General features: G+C 39.3%; 1 protein-coding gene across 4 annotated transcripts in view; it reads right to left on the bottom strand.

The window, feature by feature from the left end:
* Positions 1-2899: 2899 nt before the first annotated feature.
* Positions 2900-20214, bottom strand: part of TRANK1 (tetratricopeptide repeat and ankyrin repeat containing 1) — a 56818-nt gene continuing 39503 nt past the window's right edge. For all 4 annotated transcript variants that reach the window (XM_010582435.1, XM_010582426.1, XM_010582452.1 and 1 more), the window contains 8 exons: positions 19564-19720; positions 18318-18406; positions 14096-14199; positions 12311-12443; positions 10701-10846; positions 5867-8943; positions 4305-4406; positions 2900-3054 (listed from right to left, as the gene is read on the bottom strand). In XM_010582435.1, the coding sequence (XP_010580737.1) occupies positions 2942-3054; positions 4305-4406; positions 5867-8943; positions 10701-10846; positions 12311-12443; positions 14096-14199; positions 18318-18406; positions 19564-19720 (3921 nt within the window). In that variant the 3' untranslated portion in view covers positions 2900-2941. The remainder of the gene's footprint in view (positions 3055-4304; positions 4407-5866; positions 8944-10700; positions 10847-12310; positions 12444-14095; positions 14200-18317; positions 18407-19563; positions 19721-20214) is intronic.

The following is a 20214-nucleotide window of genomic DNA, read 5'->3' on the forward strand; positions in this document are numbered from 1 at the left end:
ATAGATGTGCCATAAATCTAATACACAGCAAGACCTGGAGACACTTTAGTAAGTGCAGGTGTGAAGGTTTTCATGAAAACTGAATGCTCCAACCACAAAGGTAGAAGCTCAGCAGCAACCGCTGTGGCCCGCTTTCATATAAGGAAGGGAGCTTCATAATCGGTTTTCAGCAAATGTCACGGGGATTGCCAGCAGGAAAACCTTTTATGTTGTTTACACTGAGATAAGACAATTTCTTCCCTCCTAGGTTTTCAGTGAACATAAAGGCAAAGGGCTTCCCTTTAGGAATGAAAGCAAAAAAACCTTAAAAAACATTGAGCGTTTAAATGTTTTGCTGAGTCAGAGTTTGTAACAGCTAATTGTTAGGAAAGTGTTTTGGAATAAACTGTGGGCAATACTATGAAACAATGCTTTTAAGAGGAATAAAGGGAAAAGGTGGAAAGTACCCATCACTTAACCACACAGTCCTTTGTATTAATATGAGGTTCAGGCAAGCAAGCAATTTTTTTCTGGAGGATTTTGGAATTTGGAGAATTGTCATCTTTTAGACCACACCCCTGTCTTCCAACTACAGTAAATAGTTCATTCTTCTTTCTCATTTAGGTGTCATTTTTGTATCACCAGGGAGCAAGATTTTAAGTCACCAGCTTCTGTGCTTTTGAAGCCTTTTCTAAATTCTTTTCAACTCAACATGGCTTAGACAGGCAGAAGTGGGCGGATTAGCTTGACAGCCTGCATCCACTACTCAGTTCCAAGGTTTCAGTGCAATATGCATCTCACACGTACCAAGGCACCTGTCATAGCTCCTAAGCCCTTTGAGTCAAAGGCGTTAGCTGGTGCCAGAACACTGGAGCTTCCACCAGGGGTGGGAAAGATTTTTAAATAAACAGCAAAAAACCCCAGGGTATATCTGGGCAATCCCTTTTTACTAATTAAACATTCAAATAGGATTAATGTACACAGATCATTATTATCTGAAGAGCCTGCCATGGAAAAGAAAGGTTTATGTCTATTTATGCATACCATCATAGGGGAAAAAACCCTTTAACCACTGATACTGGACTGGAGATCCAACTACACTTCCCATCTCTGCTTGAACATTACTGAAATCTTAGCCTAATATAGCTCTGAAACCACGAGCCCTGAAATTTGAATTGCCATTAATTTTGACTAACAGTCAGTACTTCAGATGCTATTGAAATTAAGTTCCATCTGGGAGTGCTGACTCAAAGTCAGAGAATGACCAGTGGTTTGTACAGAACCATACCAAGGATCATATTTCCCTGTACCTATGGAAATGTACCCAAGATGAACTTCTCGATGCAATATACTTCTGTTCTTACTTCTTCTTTGTTGCTTTCTCTTTGTTTGGTGTTTTGCAATAATGTTTTTAAAGCTTCATTTTTCACATAAAGAGAAAGAAAAAGTATGATCACTAGATCTTTAAACTGTGGCCAGCAAGGATTTCTAAATTGTAATTGTTCTTAAAAAGTTTTGATAGCATTTACTGCCGCAAATGTAAATACTCAAGCCGAGAAATTAATCAGGAAAGCTTCTTGGAGTAATCTCAAATGCAAAATACACATAATTATAGAAAATTAAGCCAAATAATGATCCAACTTTCTTAATTTTTGATTTCTATACAGTGCAAGTGACTAGCAGTGCATTTCATCAATGCACGTTTTTAATCTTCTAAACGCTTGCTTAAGCAACAAGGCTTCTTTAAGAAGCAGCACTTAGTAAAGAGTCTTCCGGCAGACAAAAGCAATTACAATGAAATAGATAACTATTACTGCTGCCCACGTGCTATATTCTACAGTAGCATTTCATTTTTACCCATGTAAAGGGTCCCACTTCCACAACATTGAGCATAATAACAAGTTACTAAGTTTTCGGCAAAACGTAATTATTCAAACAGTTTGTTATGCGTACAAAGTGGCTCCCTTTTCAAGACAAAACATTTCAACAACTAAATAATACTCTAATTATGTTTAACATGCAAATGCATTAATTTAAAAGGTTGCTAAAGGAGACTACAGTATGTTGGCAACATTGAAATCCCAGAAGTAAAACAGTGTCAATATGAACTGATACTCTGGACCCAACTTGTAAATCTCACTCATGCAGTCAGTCACATACAGCTTTCAGAAAGCATTCAAAAAATAAGACAAGATCAAGTGATTTTAAAAATCTTACAGGTTTTATAAAAATGTTATTATACATTACAAAAAGCCTTTTACCAATTAAAACTTACAAAACACTTAAAATGTCTAATAGTCTTTTAAAGAAAGATTATCTGTATTTCAATATGTACAGGTAACAGCTTATATCAAAACTTGATCAAATAGAAGACAATCCATAACTTTCATACCTATCTAATTAGAAGTATGAACACTGTCAAAAAGACGTGTTTAGAAATTACTGTCCTTGTCTATAAAAATAGAAAAGAGAGATACTCTAAGTATCTCACCTGAAGACTCAAAAATTTCCAAACATAACAAGACTCAGAACACAGCAGGTTTACAATGGTAACCTAAAAACACCAATTAAAACCTCTTAAAATCAGAGAAACTAAAACCACAGAAACTACTTTTCTGAGTATTCCAGCTCAGAAGAATGATGATGTAAATTAACAAGGAAGAAGAAAAAGAAGACTGGAAAAATACCCCTGAGATAAGGCAGAAACATTATTATTTTTTCTACTTGTTTGTTTCTTTGGCTTTTTGTTACTCTCAAGCTACCACATAGGTTTGAAAGGAAATTTTGTCCTGTGGTAGGTTTTAACAGTTACATCATCACCACATAGGTAATTATTCTGACACAATATAAGTAATAAAAAAAATAGCGTAAGTTGCTCTTTTTCTTCAGACTCTTCCCACTTCTGACCCCATCTCTCTATTTTTCTTTTTAACAATTTTTTAATCCTGCATATTTTTTCTCATTACCATTTCCCACATCTTCCTTTTTTTCTTGAGGGTTTTTTATAGACAAGTTCTTCAAAAGTCATGCTTTCATCTTCCACTTCATTTTCCAAGTCTCTGTCATGCACAAAGCCTATATTGAAAACAAGAAATTAATGCAGAATGGAAAACCCCAACACCTTTTCCTCTTAATAATATGACAAGCTATGTCATTGCTATTTTATATGTCAGCAATATACCTTCATGTGTGTATAATCATGTTTCAGAAGTATTGGGCTTAATATGACAATGTGCTTAAGAGCTCTGCTAGGAAGCAGAGACTGCTAAGCCACTTGCTGCACTTGTAATTAATTTTTACACTGAAAATCTGTTTCTATTGTTACTGCTTTTGACTTTTTTAAGAAGTATGTCTCTCCTCTCTCAAGGTTCAGATTCAGCAGAAAATACATTTGCTTACTCACTTGAAGGACAGACTGTATTGTTGCTTGTGAGACTACGAGAGCGCTCTTGTGTAGTCTTATTAACTATATCGTTCTTGGAAGAAGACGGTGTTAACACAAGACTTTATCACAATCAAATTTTCTAAAATAGAGCTACTTTAATGCTTTACATATAGTGCAATTTGTAAGCCTGATCACTTCATTGCTGCCTTTTTGTGCAACTGTTGCAATCCCACCACCTAAATATGTGCTTAAACCTAAACATACCGGTAGGCCCAATGAAGGCTTAAACTTGTCCTCAGAGGTCTGTGATGCAATAGACTGCATCAATGTATGTTACTTTCAGTGTGAAACCAAGTGAAATGGAAGTGAAAACAAAAGAAAACCAACTGCATATAATATTTTTCCACAGAACTCTTAAAAACAAGCTAAGGATTAGTTCTGTTAGGAAGCTAGTTTCTGAGAACTTGGATCCACACCGCCCATAAATGCACTGCTGCAGCAGAGTTAAGAAACAGCACTGTCTTATTGGTGAAGATGAAGTTAGCTTCTCTTCTGTCCCGTCCCCCCCCGCCAAGTTTCTATCCTGAAGACTGCACCTTGAACCATAGTTACGTGTGCATCTGTGCATGCCTGTGTGCACAAACGCACGTATATTTTATGCAGGCTGGGATCCACTGAGAGCCAGGGAGGAGGTTTGCTCCTTTCTGGCCACCCTGTAACCAGCTGCGAGGCTCATGCTCTGTTTTAAAGAGCCACTGAGGAAGGACTGGTTAACTCATGTTTTCCAGAATGCCCCAATGGAGGTGCCCGTTTCTTGTTGCCTAGAGGGTAAGTGAATATCCACAACACTGCTGACTTGGAGACTAAAGTGATGCTAAGAGACCGTTACGGAACAGTGATCTCTAAGAGGCACAGAAACCTGTGTAATTTGAAAACATACCTTCTTCTTTTATCCTGTGAGAGTCCATTTTCTTCAGCCACTTACGAGCCTCATCAATGGTGGCAACCAATTTGTTGGCATGTTTGGTTATTATTTCTTCAGCTGAAATGGAGCACAATTAACATTCTGTAAGAACACTAGTGGAGAGATGGACAGTGGCTAAAAGCCAAGCACAAAACCAAGTTACACAGAGCTGTGTTGTATGACGATGCTGCAAAGCAAGAAGTCTCAGCCACCAGTGATCTCACAGGCAGGCAAATTCACTACTGGGGATGAAGATGCGGTATGTATTACTCCCCATTCCAATGAACATTACTAGCACTATGAGAGGAGAAGCTCTCCATCCTTGTGCTGTCCCTTTTAAGGTATACCTGAAACTCCTGCAAACATTCTGGTTTATCTGGTTTGGGTATTAAAGTTCCTGGCTTTCATTGCCCCTCCGAAATTATATGAGTCAAAGTAAAACATGGACCCAAAATGTTGCAGCCCTTGCTTAACTGCGCCATTAAGGACCTAAAAAATGCTTGTTATAAAGTGAGGAAAAAGTAATCTCAAAGGCAAATAATTTCTGTAAATATATTTTCACTGAGTGGAAAAACAAGGTAACATTCATCAAGCAATTGTCATAACAAAATCAACTATTACCTAATTAAGCCTACTACATCTATCACATTCATCACCATCATAGTTCATTGACCCTAAAGCCAACTAAATAATAAGCAAAACTTTATGGAGTTCATCCATATGTAAAAGCTTTTCACTAGGAGTAAAGAAAAAGCTTACACATGAATACCATGATTTAGTTACAAATTTAACATATTTCACTGATCACAGCAGATGAACATATCAAATATCACAGTTTTTCGCTACTGTCAGATATCACAGGCAAAGTGACAACTTGACAGGGTTGGTGGATTTCTACAGCTAAAGCCAGTGACAGTGTTTTGATTTAAGATGTCACTTTCCCACAGCAAGTACCCCAAACAATTTTGCTCCTAGGCCACTCATTCAGTGGTTCAATTTCACTTGCAAAAAGCAGCATAGAATAATGCTTTAAGCTTATGAAGGGAAAAAAAAATCAAATATCAAAATATGTATCTCTTAAGTACCATAGTTTACTGGACTTCATAATACCAGGGTTGCCTTTGAGTGCCTGACACCCCACAGATTTGTAGTTAAGTATCCACTTTTATTCAGCCCTAGCAAAATTACAAGTTCAAGGGCAGACTAGTCAGAGATATCCTTAACCAAAGACTCCAAGTATTCATAACACTCTAGCCCTACATATCCAAATTACTATGGCTGGCAGAACTAAGTAAGTACAAAACAGTATTCACTTTACCCATACTATCTGATGTATTACTTTGTGTTTGGAACAGGTGAGAAAATATTTTTTAGTATTTTCAACTCTCTTGGTTCTTCTTTTCCTCAGCTACCTGAAATACCTGGACACACCTTTCCCTTGACCACATTAAGATTTTCAAATGGAACTTTGTCAGGTCTAGAAGTTTGGCCACAAATGGCATACTAAATTGTTTAAAAGAAAACTGGAAAGGTCCTACCTTTAGCCCAGGCTTTTCTCTCATAGATTTCCTCTACCGCATCTGAAATCTTCTTAATATTCTCTTTGATTTTTCTCTGGCGTAAGTTGGAACCTTCTTTATATGCTAAGTAGTCTCGGGTGTAAGTCTTTTCTGTAATGGCCTCCGCTACTTCCAGTCCATCATATATTATTGGATCTATCTTTCTTCTAAAAAAGTCGGCGTAGTATTTGTAGGCAATGTTATTATTTCTGTGTTCATCTGTGTTTCTGTGCTCTACGTAAGCCTCACTGGCCACAGAAACTGCGTTTCCTTCTGCATGCAACTTTTCTTCCCCGCTGATCTCTGTTGGTGTCACAGCTTCAGAAGTGTCTGCCTCTATGTTTTCTGACCGGCTGAAATAGTTCTCAGAGCTCTGGATAAATCTGACTCCACAGAGGTCACACTGGGTTTGGTCAATATCTGCTTTTTTGAAGATCTCTGATAAAAATTCCTCTCCTTCCATTGCAACAGGCTCAGCTTTGGAGGAGGCCTTCCTTTTCCACTTCATGCATAGGAAAACAAAATGGAAGACACGACGCAGCTGGCGTTGAGCAGATGCTTTCTGCTCTTGCTTCTGTTGCTTGCTGAGTGCAATGACTTCCAGGGGATCCTTTTGGTCCTCTAAGCAATGAACCCTTTCAAGTTCCTTTTCTAGCTCATCATTGTATTCTGTCTTATCCAAAGAGGTCATAAACCTGTCAAGGTTTATGGTTTCATACAGGATGCCCCGTATGGGTGGATGCCCCTGAGTGTATGCAGAGTCCCACTTCCATCGGCAGTCAACCAAGTACTCTGCATCTCGCTCTGTCAGCAGCTCTTGCAGGCCTGCAGCGATTTCTCTTACGTGTGTAGCATCACTCACTTGTTCCACAACCCTTAGCAATCTTTCAGGCACTTTAGAGGGAGAGTCTTTTCTCATTGATTTTAGCATCACCTTGATTTCAGGGAAGTGGTGGTGTAAGAGGGATCTATATCTAGAATTCTGTACCTGGTCAGCATTCAGTAACATCACTAAGCACAGCACTACGGTCCGCTCAGCCTCCCCTGAAGTTATGCAATCAGGATCCTCAAAAGCATCCAAAAGGACATTGAACTTTCCATGAACTCCACACAAAACTTCTGCTAGATAACAGAGATGAAATCTGAAATTCTGTACAGCTACATATGCATCCTTTGGTCTATACTCCTGTATAATAGAAAATGTGTCTCTAAGTTCTTTGTTAAGGTCCTTGCTTCTGAACAAAAACTCCCAGTAATGAATGAGAGCAATGTAACTCTTCGGAAAGCAGAGAGTAATGTTCTTGGAGAGACGCATCAGGACAGCACAACAGAGCATATACTGGAATTCCAACAACATCACCGTGTTTCCTATGCTTGGAATCAGGTATCTTGTGCATTTCTTGACCAGGACATTCATAAAACGGAAAAAAAACCTTTTACAGTTTTCCGGGTTCTTATGAACATAGAATTGCTCAAGTGAATTTTCAAGAAGTCGAATGAAGCACAAGTGCGTTCTTCCTGCATTTTCGGCATTTTTGTCAGGCAGCAACATACCATGTCTGCCCTCTATTCCTTTGGCCTTTCCTCCTTGGCCTTTACTCTTTGGGGAGTTTTTTGCCTTTGACAACGCAAAGTTTAGCTCTTTGTTATAATCATCCTCTTCCTTAAAAAGGAGTTTCTCAAATTCCTCAGGATATCCTGAAGATAAGATGAAAACTTGCATGGCCCTTAGCCACAAGTCAGTTGATTCTCTTCTGGCTGCAGTGTCTTCATTTTTAAACTTAAATGTGATGTACTCCTTCAACACTGCTCTACAGGGTTTGGAAATAATGTTACTGAATTCCAGTATTTCTTTGCATGCCTTTGGGTTCTCAGACAGTATTCTCAAATGAAAATGATTAGGAAAAAACATTTCTAGGAGGGCTGTACACGATGCATATTTGTCAGCAGTCAAAATATCATCAAAGCTTTTGCACTGATTCAGTAGCTCTTTAGGGAAAGTGCGTGTGGCTTCCAACAGCAGTCCGTTTATTGCCACCAGATGCATTTTACACTGAAATATTGTCTTTGCTTCATGGCGCAACAAGGGTTTATGGTAATCCTCACAGGTTTTATCTTCACAGTTCAAGCCAACAATGAACTTCATACAAATACCAGGGTAATGCCTGTTCAGTAACACATGGGTGATAGAGCACAACCTGCTTAACAAGTGCTGCTTCAAAGCTGATTTTACCTCCTGTGTGCTTACTGAGAGATCACCTTTTGTCTTCCTCTCTTTTAGACTTGGCTTGTCTGGCAAAAACTTGAGAATGGGTTCAGCTTCATTTTGAGACACCTGGCAACTGTCACCTGTTGGGACAATCCCAAAATAAGCAAAGCATGACTTCACCATATCTTTCTCCGCATTGGTGGCTGCTTTCTTCAAACCCTTAACCAGACTCAGAAGAGCCATTAAGCCACGCGTTGCCATAAAGAGGATGTTCTGGTTATGAGTGCTGCAGCGAGATAATGCAAAGAGAGCTTCAACCGCACCAGCAGAGTGATTCAGAGATAGGAACTGACAGTATGCGTTGCTCAGCTTTGCGAAGTCTCCCTTCAGAGTTCCCTGCAAAAACACAGCCTCAGCAATGCCAGACTTCTGCTCAGTTTGTTCACAAAGTTCGAGGGCTTCTCTTAGGATGACCTCCAAGTCCACCAGGTCCGATTCTGAACAGCGAGTCACACCGGCACGTGCTGCAGCAAGCAAACACAATGCACGAAATTCTTTTATAGCTGTGAGGTTGGCTGCTTCCAGAGCAAACCCGTGTTGTTTCATTAACTTTGCAGCTTCTTCCTCTCGACCTTCCCTTTTCAGCAAGTCTGCTGTTTGGCGCAAGCATCCACGAGACTTCAGAAACTCAAGCTGATCCTCTATATCAAGTTTTGAGAGGACTTGCATCATTTCCTCAGTTCTGTTCATACTCAAGTACTTTGCAGCTGCTTCCAAATACAACTGATTTGCTGTACATGAGAGTTTGGAAACCATTTGTCCTTTTGTATTTAACATCTCTTCATATCTGAAATAATAGATACATCAATTTACTACCATAGATGACTAACCTAGGCAAAAAAACACTGCATTTTTAAAAAGCCCCTAAAACACTAAACAAATAGCTGCCCCCAGAAGCCCTTCCTTCAAAAAGGCCAACTATTTCAAATGATATGTCTGTCATGCGAAAACCAATCACAACATCTTAAAAGATCTAGGGAAAGAATTTAGTTACAGCATAAGGCTGTCTGAAGCAAGATCATTAAAACTTCTGGTACAAAAAAGATCACAAGGTTTATGGCATTAGTGAATCTTTCTCCACGCTGTCAAATCACTGTACTAATTATTTTAATCACATTTTGCCAGTGATAATCTTCTGTTTATTAAAGTTAGCCTCAATATAGAATGGTTGTTTACACGAACAGAAGCCAGAATGAAATAAATGTGAATTTCAACAAATTCTCCATGGGCCAATATAGATAATATTATGTAAAATTTACATAAATGAGTCAGTTTAGAGAACTCTTTCAATTCTGTCATGTGTATCTACATATACTTTGCTGCTTACTGAGTGCCTGAGCAAAGTACCTGGTTGCATCTTTCAAAACATGCACTTTAAAACACTCAGTTATTAATTATTATTGGCTGACATGAAATTATTAAGATATCCCCTAAGCCCATCTTGCAAAAGTATTCTCTCCTGCATGCTGAGAATGAGTAATTTTTTCCTCATGGGTGAGTAAATTATCATTAGCCTTTTATTATCACCTTTTTCATGATATACGTGGGAGTGCAGATTTTTCTAGCTATGCTGAAGAATTTGCATGAATGATTTGGGGATGCTGACTTAAAAAATCGTTAGTTGGTAAGGTGACTTTAATGCTTTAACTTTTTGATCAAACTATCTCTACATATTTAATAAACTTTAATCCTTCAAAAAAAAAGTTGCCATTACTAAAGGCACTTCACAAAGGACTTCAGTGAAGGTGTGTAACTGTAGGCCTTGGTAGAATTCTAATTGGTGTACATATTCTCTAAAAGTCATCAATCAATTTAGGTGTAAAGAAGGGTGTGGCCAATAAATTAACCTTTTATGCAATAATGTGCTAATGAGGTCACAGGGATGGTGCCAGATGCAAAGTTTTGTCAAAAAGATACTAATAAAATCAGTTTATCAAGCACAGTGCAAGGCAGTTCTTAACTGCCCTGAGCCAGTACAGGGGGGATGGTATAGAAAAGTTCACCTCAGAGAGTGGGACCAAGAAACTGTCAGGCAGCACAAGCTGCTCATTTAAATTACTATTCTTTGCTCTTAAGTTAGAGATTTTGAGAGACAAATAGTTCATTTGCCACAATGACTTCTGCATTATATACCACACATCTAATGGTTATAATCCTACAGAAGTCAGTGACTAACTGGCTAAATCCGTTACTATTTCACCCTTAAAAGAGAAGTACTTAATACTTCCATTAAATGTTTTTGTCATATTTACCATGAGAACCTAGTTCAGAGGGCTGGCTGAAGGAGACCTTGCGTGACTAGTAATACAGACTGGAAAAAATTCCCAGGAAAATGAAGCTAGTCACTGCTCCAGCTGTGAATACATTATAATGCTTTCACCGTGTTATCATTACTCAAGTGAGAATTCTGACAAAGTTAACTTCATGTAAAACAAAGTCACCAGCCAAGACTCTTGTGAAAATTTTATGGTGAGCCAGCTGTATTATGCTGAATTTGGAAATGGAAAAGAGAATTATATTCCAATACCATCTTGGAAGACATACCTTTCAACTGCCTTTGCTGCCTCTTCATAGAGTTCTTCCTGACAATACATTTTAATTGCCAGATCAAACTCCTCAATTTGTTCATAACATTCAGATGCTTCTTTGTAGCACTGGCTTTTCTGATAGTAAACTGCGGCATCTTTCATCTGCAATGTAGAAGTCAGTAATGAAACTGAAGTGCTCTAAACAGTCAAAACTACAGGAACAGAACAAATTTAGTAATTCTATCATGTAGGTGTCTCAGAGACACACACTTTGATAAAATGTAATTAAAGTATCTGAATATAATCAAATACATATTAAAGTAACTGTCCTGGTTTCAGCCGGGATAGAGTTAATTGTCTTCCTAGTAGCTGGTACAGTGCTATGTTTGAGTTCAGTATGTGAAGAATGTTGATAACACTGACGTTTTCAGTTGTTGCTCAGTGGTGTTTGGACTATAGTCAAGGATTTTTCACCTTCTCATGCCCAGCCAGCAAGAAAGTTAGAGGGGCACAAGAAGCTGGCACAGGACAGAGCCAGGGCACCTGACCCAAAGTGGCCAAAGAGGCATTCCATACCATGTGATGCCACATCTAGTGTATAAACTCGGGGGAGTGGCAGGGGGGGGGTCGCCGCTTGGGGACTAACTGTGTCTTGATCGGTGGGTGGTGAGCAATTGCACTGCACATCATTTGTACATTCCAATCCTTTTATTATTGCTGTTGTCATTTTGTTAGTGTTATCATCATCATTATTAGTTTCTTCTTTTTTGTTCTATTAAACTGTTCTTATCTCAACCCAGGAGTTTTACTTCTTTTCCTGATTTTCTCCCCCATCCCACTGGGTGGGGGGGTAGTGAGCGAGTGGCTGCGTGGTGCTTAGTTGCTGGCTAGGGGTAAACCACGACAGGAACTGTCATTAAAACTGAACAGATTTAAAAAAAACCTTCAAAATATTTGTGTCCAAAAAACTGAAATGTAAAATTAAAGGTATTATACAGGATTTCCAAAGTACTTTTTATTCACCCAGCTCTGCCACACACACACTTCTGTTGACTTTCAAATTTCTCAGAATCCACAGGATTAAAGTAAAACAGTTATGGATGCAGAATGGGAACCCTAACCTTGTATCTTAAATATTTGGGAACAATTACTTTACATTCTTGTAGTGGAAATGCCCTGCAAATAAAAAATGTTAAATATCCTCATACACTTAGAAAATTGTTAGTACATTACTTAACCCTTGCAAGTTTCAAGGTTTCATTTAGATGGCTGTCATCAGTGAAGGTTCAGTATCATCAGAGTATTGAATGAAGTAACAGCTTAAGTTTCATGAAATCAGTCATTGATTAACTTTCAATTGCAAAGCAGAAATGACTGATGGTGACATTGGAGCAAAGCCAAAGAAATAAACCTAGACTGAGTAATTGCATCATTGTCCTCTTCCTTCCTCTTCTGGCTGTTCTGTGACAAATGCTTCCTCTTGAACAGCCCAGCTTAAAGAGCTGTTTTAGTTCAGCTACTACCATGTCACAGAAAAGTACTATTACCTTATGAGTAGTATGAGGGGAAAAAAAGCTGTAGGAAAAGGAAAGTGGTAAGGAGAGGATAGTTTAGAGGATATAATACCTTTCCTAACTTTCTACACAGTTCTGCACAAAGCCGGAACTCCTTTGACTGAAACAGACATTTTAGTGATAGTTTTGGTTCTCCACATTCCAAGTAAGTTTTAGCCAATGTCATATATTCCATCTGTTTTTCCCTGTAGAAAGTAAGAGAAAATTACCGCTTACATCCAAATTAGCTTTAGTATCACATTATCTGTCACTGAATCCAACCAGCACTGACATCATGTGTTCTTCTTCATACATAACCTGATGAGGTATTACCTTACAATTAGTTATATTTTGGGCTGACACTGTTCTGTCCAGAAGTCTGTTCCAGAATCAAACTGCTCTGGCAGTAAAAACCTTTTTTGTTTTGTTTTTGTTTTTTTTTTTTAATTCTCAAACTAAAGCATACTAGTGCGGTTTTGTGCTGCTTCTCTTTTCTAACTTAACTTGCTCCTTCTTCCTTTCTGCTGTTTAGCCCCAATGCCATTAAAGACAACAATCAAATTTGTTCTCAGCCTTTGTTCTATATAACTAAACAAGCCCAGCCTTTCCAGTATCAGCGCAGCATGTCTATTTTCTTTCCAGACCTATTCTGAATTCATCATCCTTGAGCCTGGAGGATCAGAACTGTAGAGAGCATTTCATATCATAGAGCACACAGGAATCTTACTTATGCTTTGTACATCAGCATTAATACATCTACTAAAAAAAAAAAATGCCACTTTCACAGCTTCATTATTACATATGTTCTGTCAACTTAACACATCCCAACATACCCAATTTCTTCTCCTCAAATTTTATCCAGTTGACAAGCACCCCAGCTTACAGCCAACTGAAAAAAAGTTTTTTCAGTCCCATCAACAAACTCTCTATGATCATGAAATTTTATGAGTATCCTTATACTTCTAGCCAGGGCCACTAATATAAAACAGGTAATTAAAAAAGGTAAAACCTTGATTAACTCCAGACCTTCCCCCTTCTCCTTTGAGTGCTAGCTTCCTCTTCTCTAGTCATTCCTTACCCACTGTGCTACCACTGCTAGTTTTTGGCCTCCCCAGCATGAACAGGAATTAATTCACTTAGGTCTAGAGTACTCGCCATAAAGTTTTTTCCTGTCCTATTTGAGACAAGTCCCAAACAGTTTTTCAGCCTCTTCAGGAAACTGCAAACTTTCTCCCTTGTCAAACCCTTCAGCTATTTTGCCCAGCTGACAGCATGAACTAAATGATTCATCTCACAATCTGTCCCTTTAAAACTGCCCTTTGGTTCAGAGCTAGTTCTGCTTGTTTAATTTAGATTGACTCTAACACTAATTTTGCCTCAAAGCTCACTTTTTGTTAGCAGCTTTTCTTCCCAAATGTACAACACCATTCCTTCTTCTTTGTTAAATGAATATGCAGTGGGATTAACTGGAGTTGAGCACTGCTGATGGCATATGCTTTTCTAACTATATCTAATAATATAAAGCTTCTTGAGGTAATGCAAATCCTGTTGCTTTTCTCTCACATAACCAGTAAGCCCTTTCAAGGGCCACATTTGGTTTGGACAACCTATGGCATACAACTGCTTTCACTACTCCCCAAAGGGAGCAGTGCCCCAGATCCTGTTGGAGCTGTGCTAGACTTTCCAATTTCTTAAATCCCTTTTGCCACCCACAAACAAAGAGGTGAAGACACCTCGCCTGTGTGGTTCTCCGATGTCTCCAGTCCGGTCCCGCAACTGTGGTGGGAATCTTCCCCTGCACACACCCATGAGGTCTGGCACTGCAGAATGACACTCGTTCATCTGTGTTTATGCTTACCTGGGGCTGCTTTTCTTTGAGTGCACTTTGAGAACAGCATCGTGTGCCAGGGCCAGTTTTGACTTCTCAGCTGCTCCTCCCTTTTGGTAACATTTGGCTGCCACCTGGGGTGAAATCATACACAGCATTCACACATGTGCATCCAGCCCATGGCTTATCACATAAAAGCAATACTTTATTTTACAGTCACTGTAATGGAAAATAGAAAGACTGGCAGGGTGCCTGGAAGAAGGAAAAGGTAAAACATTGCAGTGTATTTTTAGGACAAAAAGAAAGGCTTTGAAGTCAGTCCACATGTGACTATCACAATTAGAATTTTAATTACAATGTTTTACATGGAAGTAGTGAAAGCAAAATTCCTGGTAGGCTGATAGAACAAATAGCACGTGCAATTTGAATGATGGCCTAAACCATTAATTGGTAAGTCACCAGGCATCTACCACATAAATTCTATTAATAAAAGTTAGGAAAACCAATGCAAAGTTAAATTGAAAAGCATGGAACATTTATTCGTGCTTTTACCATACCAGGCCCTTTCTGTGATAAGCTAAAGGGAATCAGCGGGAGCTACCATGCTCCTAGCAAGGTTTGCTTCATTATCACCTTGCTCATTCTGCAACACCATTATTTCTTTATTCTATCCATTAATTTAGTAATTGCTTCTGTTTGGAAATTGCATATTGCAAGCCACTCTTAGAACTGCCAAATTCACCAGATAATTTCTTCTTAATGTACCAATGATAAGCAAAGATCAGGGTTATAAAGAAAAAAGAACAGCAGATAATGCAGCTAATACATTTCAGATTTGAAGATTAAATTTTTTCAGCTGTGTGTTTTTTATCTTAACACTTTTCTGTCCATTTAGGAAATTGCCTTTTTTTTCCCAAGGGGAGATAGACTGTCTGTATAGTGGCGGGTGATTATTTTGATTTTTGCCTTGTTATAAATATCTATTTTCCATACAAAAAATTATATGTTGCTATCAGCAAAAAATGGAAGCTTTCCTTCTGCCATGATCAAAAAAGGCATCCAAAATTTTATTTCATAGACTCACAAAATATCTCAAGTTGGAAGGGACTCACAAGGATCATCGAGTCCAACTCCCTGCTCCTCCTTACCTAAAACTAAACCATATGACTGAGAGCATCGTCCAGATGCTCCTTGAACTCTGATAGGCTTGGTGCTGTGACCACTTCCCTGGGGACCCTCTTCCCGTGACCGACCACCTTCTTACTGAAGAACCTTCTCCTCATGTCCAATCTGAACTTCCCCTGATGCAGCTTCATTCCATTTCCTCGTGTCCTATCGCTGGTCACCAGACGGAGGAGGATCAGCACCTCCCCCTCCACTGCCCCCCCTCCCCGTAAGGAAGCTGTAGACTGCGATGAGGTCACCCCTCAGCCTTCTCTTCTCCAAGCTGAAGAAACCAAGTGATCTCAGCTGCGCCGCCTAAGCCTTGCCCTTGAGACCTTTCACTATCTTCGTCACCCTCCTCTGGGCACACTCTAACAGTTTAATGTCCTTCTTATATTGAGGCACTCAAAACTGCATGCAGTACTTGAGCTGGGGCTGCACCAGTGGAATGCAGAGTGGGACAATCACCTCCCTTGACTGCCTAGCTACACTGTGCTTGATGCACCCCAGGACATGGCTGGTCCTTTTTGCTGCCATGCCAGGGCACACTGTTAACTCATATTCAACTTGCCATCAACCCAAACCCCCAGATCTCTTTCCACAGGGCTGCTCTCCAGCCTCTTGTCCCTCAATTTGTATGTATAACTAGGATTACCCCGTCCCAGGTGCAGAATCTGGCACTTGCTCTTGCTAAATTTCATACAGTTCATGATTGCCCAGCTCTCTAGTCTATCCAGATCTCTCTGTAAGGCCTCTCTACTCTCGAGGGAGTCCACCGCTCCTCCTAGTTTAGTATTGTTGGCAAACTTACTTAATGTACATTCAATTCCTTTGTCCAGATCATTTATAAAAACACTAAAGAGCACTGCACCTAAAATTGAGCCCTGGTGACTGGCCACCAGCCTGATATAACCCCATTTACTATAACTCTTTGAGCCTGACCTGTCAGCCAATTGCTCACCCAACATATTATGGACTTGTCTAGCTCTGTGCTGGACATTTTGTCCAGAAGGATACTGTGAGAGACAGTATCAAAAGCTTTGCTAAAATCCAAACCCACCACATCTACTAGCTTCCCTTGGTCAGCTAGATGCGTGATCTTGTCATAAAAAGAAATTAAGTTGGTTAAGTAGGACTTTCCCCTCATGAACCTGTGCTGGCTATGACCAATGACTGCACTGTCTCTCAAGTGTTTTTTGGTAACTCCCAGAATTTTATCAGGCACTGAAGTGAGACTGAGACACCAGAGTCTTCCTTCTTACCCTTCTTGAAAATTGGGACAACATTTGCCAGCTTTCAGTCGATTGGGACCTCTCCAGACTCCCAGACTGTTGAAAAATAATGGAGACAGGTCCCGCAATAAAATGAGCCAGCTGTTTCAGTACCCTGGAATGAATCCCATCGGGACCCATAGACTTATGTGCATCCAGCTGGAGCAGCAAGTCTCAAACAAGTTCAGTCAGCTGGGAGTTTATCATCCCCCCAGTCACAGTCTTGCAACACAGGGCTCCAGGAGTCCCAGGGCCCACCATCGGTGTTAAAGACAGAGGTGAAGAAGGCAATAAACGTCTCTGTTTTGTCTATGTCCCTATTTGCTAGGTGACTGACCCCATCAAGTAATGGACCAATGTTATCTCTGATCCTCCTTTCACTGTTAACATATTTAAAAGAGCCCTTTTTGTTATCCTTCACAGTGCTGGCCAGCTTGAACTCTAATCAAGCTTTGGCGGCATGAATTTTCTCCCTACAGTGCCAAACAGCATCTCTGTAGTCCTCCCGTGCCACCTGTCCTTCCTTCCAATGTCCATACACTTTCCATTTCTGCCTAAGTTCTAGAATAAGATCCCTGCTCAGCTAAGCTGGCCTTCTGCCTCACTTGCTTGACTGCCGACACTTTGGAATTGCCTGCTCCCGTGCTCTTAAGAGATGGCTCTTAAAAAGTGACCAGCATTCATAGACCTCAAGATCTTCAAAAGCAGATTGGCAGGTGACCTTACTAACTAGCTCCTTCAGCAGCCCGAAGTCTGCTCTCCCCATATCCAGGGTCAAAGTTTTGCTGGCAGTTTCTCTCCTATCACCAACAATTTGAAACTCAATGTGGTCACTGTGACCAAGACAGCCATCAATCACCACTTTGCCCATGAGTCCCTCTCTGTTTACAAACAACAAATCTAGGAGGGCACCTTTCCTAGTCAGCTCCCTTAGTACCTGCACCATGAAGTTATCTTCAGCGTGCTCCAGAAATTTCCTGCACCTGTTTGTGTGCATTGTATGGTATTCCCAGTTGCTGTCTGTCCCAAATCAATGCTGGCTTCCCAGTTGATGTCTGAGAAGTTAAAATCACCCATAAGGACAAGGGCAGTTGGTCTGGAGATATCCCTTAATTCTTTGCAGAATAATTCATTGGTGGTGGTGTCCTGACTGGGTTTTGCTTCCATTCCATTAAGTGTCACCCCATATCTGGATTGTATTAACTATCAATTTAGGAAATAAAAGACTGTAAAATCTCTATGTTCTTTAAATAGTGAGGGAATGAAACCATCATTTTGCTACTCTTTCTGTGGTCTTCTTAGTGCTCCCTTGGTTCTTACATGCTGTTCCTTAATGTGTTTTGTACCCATCCCTAATTACTGTCCAAAAAACCATAAAAGGGCTCTGAGATCATCACCCAAATCAACATACTTCCAAGAAATGTTTTCATTTTCCTGCAGTAATGTGTAATGATATTGTCAAGCACGTGGTTTAGATTCACGAATTCCAGTCAATGCGAGTTGTTGCTAATGATTGTTTTTTCCAACCATTTTTCGTTCATGCACATTAAAATGTTTTTCCCTCGTTGAACTGCAAATTTCGAAGCAGTGAATTTAAAATTACAGACAATAGGCTTGCTCTCCCTGCTTACTTCTTGCAAGTCATTTATTAGTCTGTAGAGACCTACACAACTACAAACCACAAACTAAGACTGCTACAGAGCAACTGAAGGTATATAGATAATTTTATAGATGCAAAGAAAAAAAACAAAAAAAAACAAAAAAAAAGGTTTCAGAATAGACAAGAACCCTTATTTCAGATAAAGATATGCTCCTACCTCCCAGAACTGATGTTTAGCATAGTAGTCTCCCTGTGCAATCCATTCTTCTGGAGTTGAAGTTTTAGCAAACATGCTGTCATCTAAGTCTAGAAGGTCAGGGGTAATCATTTTATGTTAGAATGGATAAACCACAGAAACCACTTACGTACCAAAACTAAGCATTAACATCTCATAATACTCCAAACTCTAAGAACTGTGCTCACGTCAGTAATGGTAACTTTTAATTAAATACATTTTATCCTTCTCAACCAGCACTGAAAATCAACAAATTGAGTTTGGTTTTGAAAGACCTTTAAAAATCATGCTTGTTTTTTGGACAAAACTTTGAGTAAATCCACTGCCTCTACAGAAACCAAATTCTTTCATTTGATAAATCTCTTTTAGCTGGGATGGTTTTCCATGAACAGCCTTCATTACTATGCAGATGTGACAGATGCACTCCTCCTGTTCAAACTAACTGAACTTTGGTCCAGGCAGATGCTCAGCAACTAGGCCTATTAGTTAACCCTATTGTGTGAGGCTATCAGTGAGAACACACCACCAAAACAAACAAAAAAACCCCAGTTTGGCTGGAGACTGGGATGGTAAGTGGCTGAAACTGTATAAACACAGCAGAAAATCTGACTACAAATCAACCACTTTATGCTATAAATATCTGCACCCATCACAGTCCGTTGAGCTCTGGCTGGCTGAGTGGCAGTGATCTCCTGTTGAGCAGAGACACCTCTCAGGTAGGGTTACACCTCGAGGCTGAGCAATCCCTTATCTGACAGCAGGCATCGACAGGATGGTAAGTGACATTTTTGCACACATGTAACATTTAAGATACGTATAGTAAGCTTATGTGACAATTTTTGTATCCCATACTAACTTTAAGTGTAGTAAACAGTAGAGTATTGACTGCCAATCCATCTGTACTTATTAAATATTTTACATACCTATATTTACTCGTTAGAACTCAATAAACTAACTACTAGATCAGATCTGTCTGAATGATCTCTGACTCTTCTCCTGCGACAGCAGGAAAACTTATATTAATGAATTAGCAATGAAGTTATGTATTATCATATACAACTGACCTTTACAGACAAAAGAAATAAGACCCACTGAAATCAGTGGAAAATTGCGAGGGCAGTTATCAATGCAGAGTGTTAGAAGAATGAAGGAATTTAACGTTCTTTATTATACAGCCTAGAAGCTGAGTAGACTGTCCTGTTTGAGTCTTGTTTTAGGATAACTTTACCTTTCTTTTCATCTGCTTTGACAACCTGAACAAATTCTCTTTTGATGAAATACTTAAAAGCTGGAGCCCGTTTATCACTGTCTTCATCGAAAATCCAAAGATTGACTCTGGCCCTTGTAACAGCAGTATACAATTGCTTTAGTTCTCCATTCAGCATCTGCAGCAGAACAAAAAAAAAAAAAAAAAAGCAACACACTGAAATAAAATAAAATAAATTAAATGCCAAATGAGCTAAATTGTTAGAAAGAAACATACTTTGCAGTTAGAAGAAAACAGCTAATATATACAGAATGAATAAGAAATAAGAAAGTATCTTTAAGTAAGCAAGTCTAAATATTAAATATGTGATTTTTCAATTACATAAACTATTGTCCAGCTAATTTGCAAGGAACTACTGCTACAGCAAATCTAGCAGCTGTAGGTGTGACAGTCCTTTTTCTTTCTAATCACTTGCACATATAATTATTCATTTTTTACCATACAATCCTGAAAATATCTGACTCACTAGATTCTAAGAAGTTTCATAATTTTAAGAGTGACATCGATCCGAAATGAGACTGAAGTAATAATAAATAGAGAGGCTGATTGCTATCTGCTTTAACCACAGCTGTTCTGTAAATACACCTGTCTATTACAGATAGTTTTTGTTCT

Source organism: Haliaeetus leucocephalus, unplaced genomic scaffold (assembly GCF_000737465.1).
Source record: "Haliaeetus leucocephalus isolate CR32 unplaced genomic scaffold, Haliaeetus_leucocephalus-4.0 Scaffold83, whole genome shotgun sequence".
Lineage (NCBI taxonomy): Eukaryota > Metazoa > Chordata > Aves > Accipitriformes > Accipitridae > Haliaeetus > Haliaeetus leucocephalus.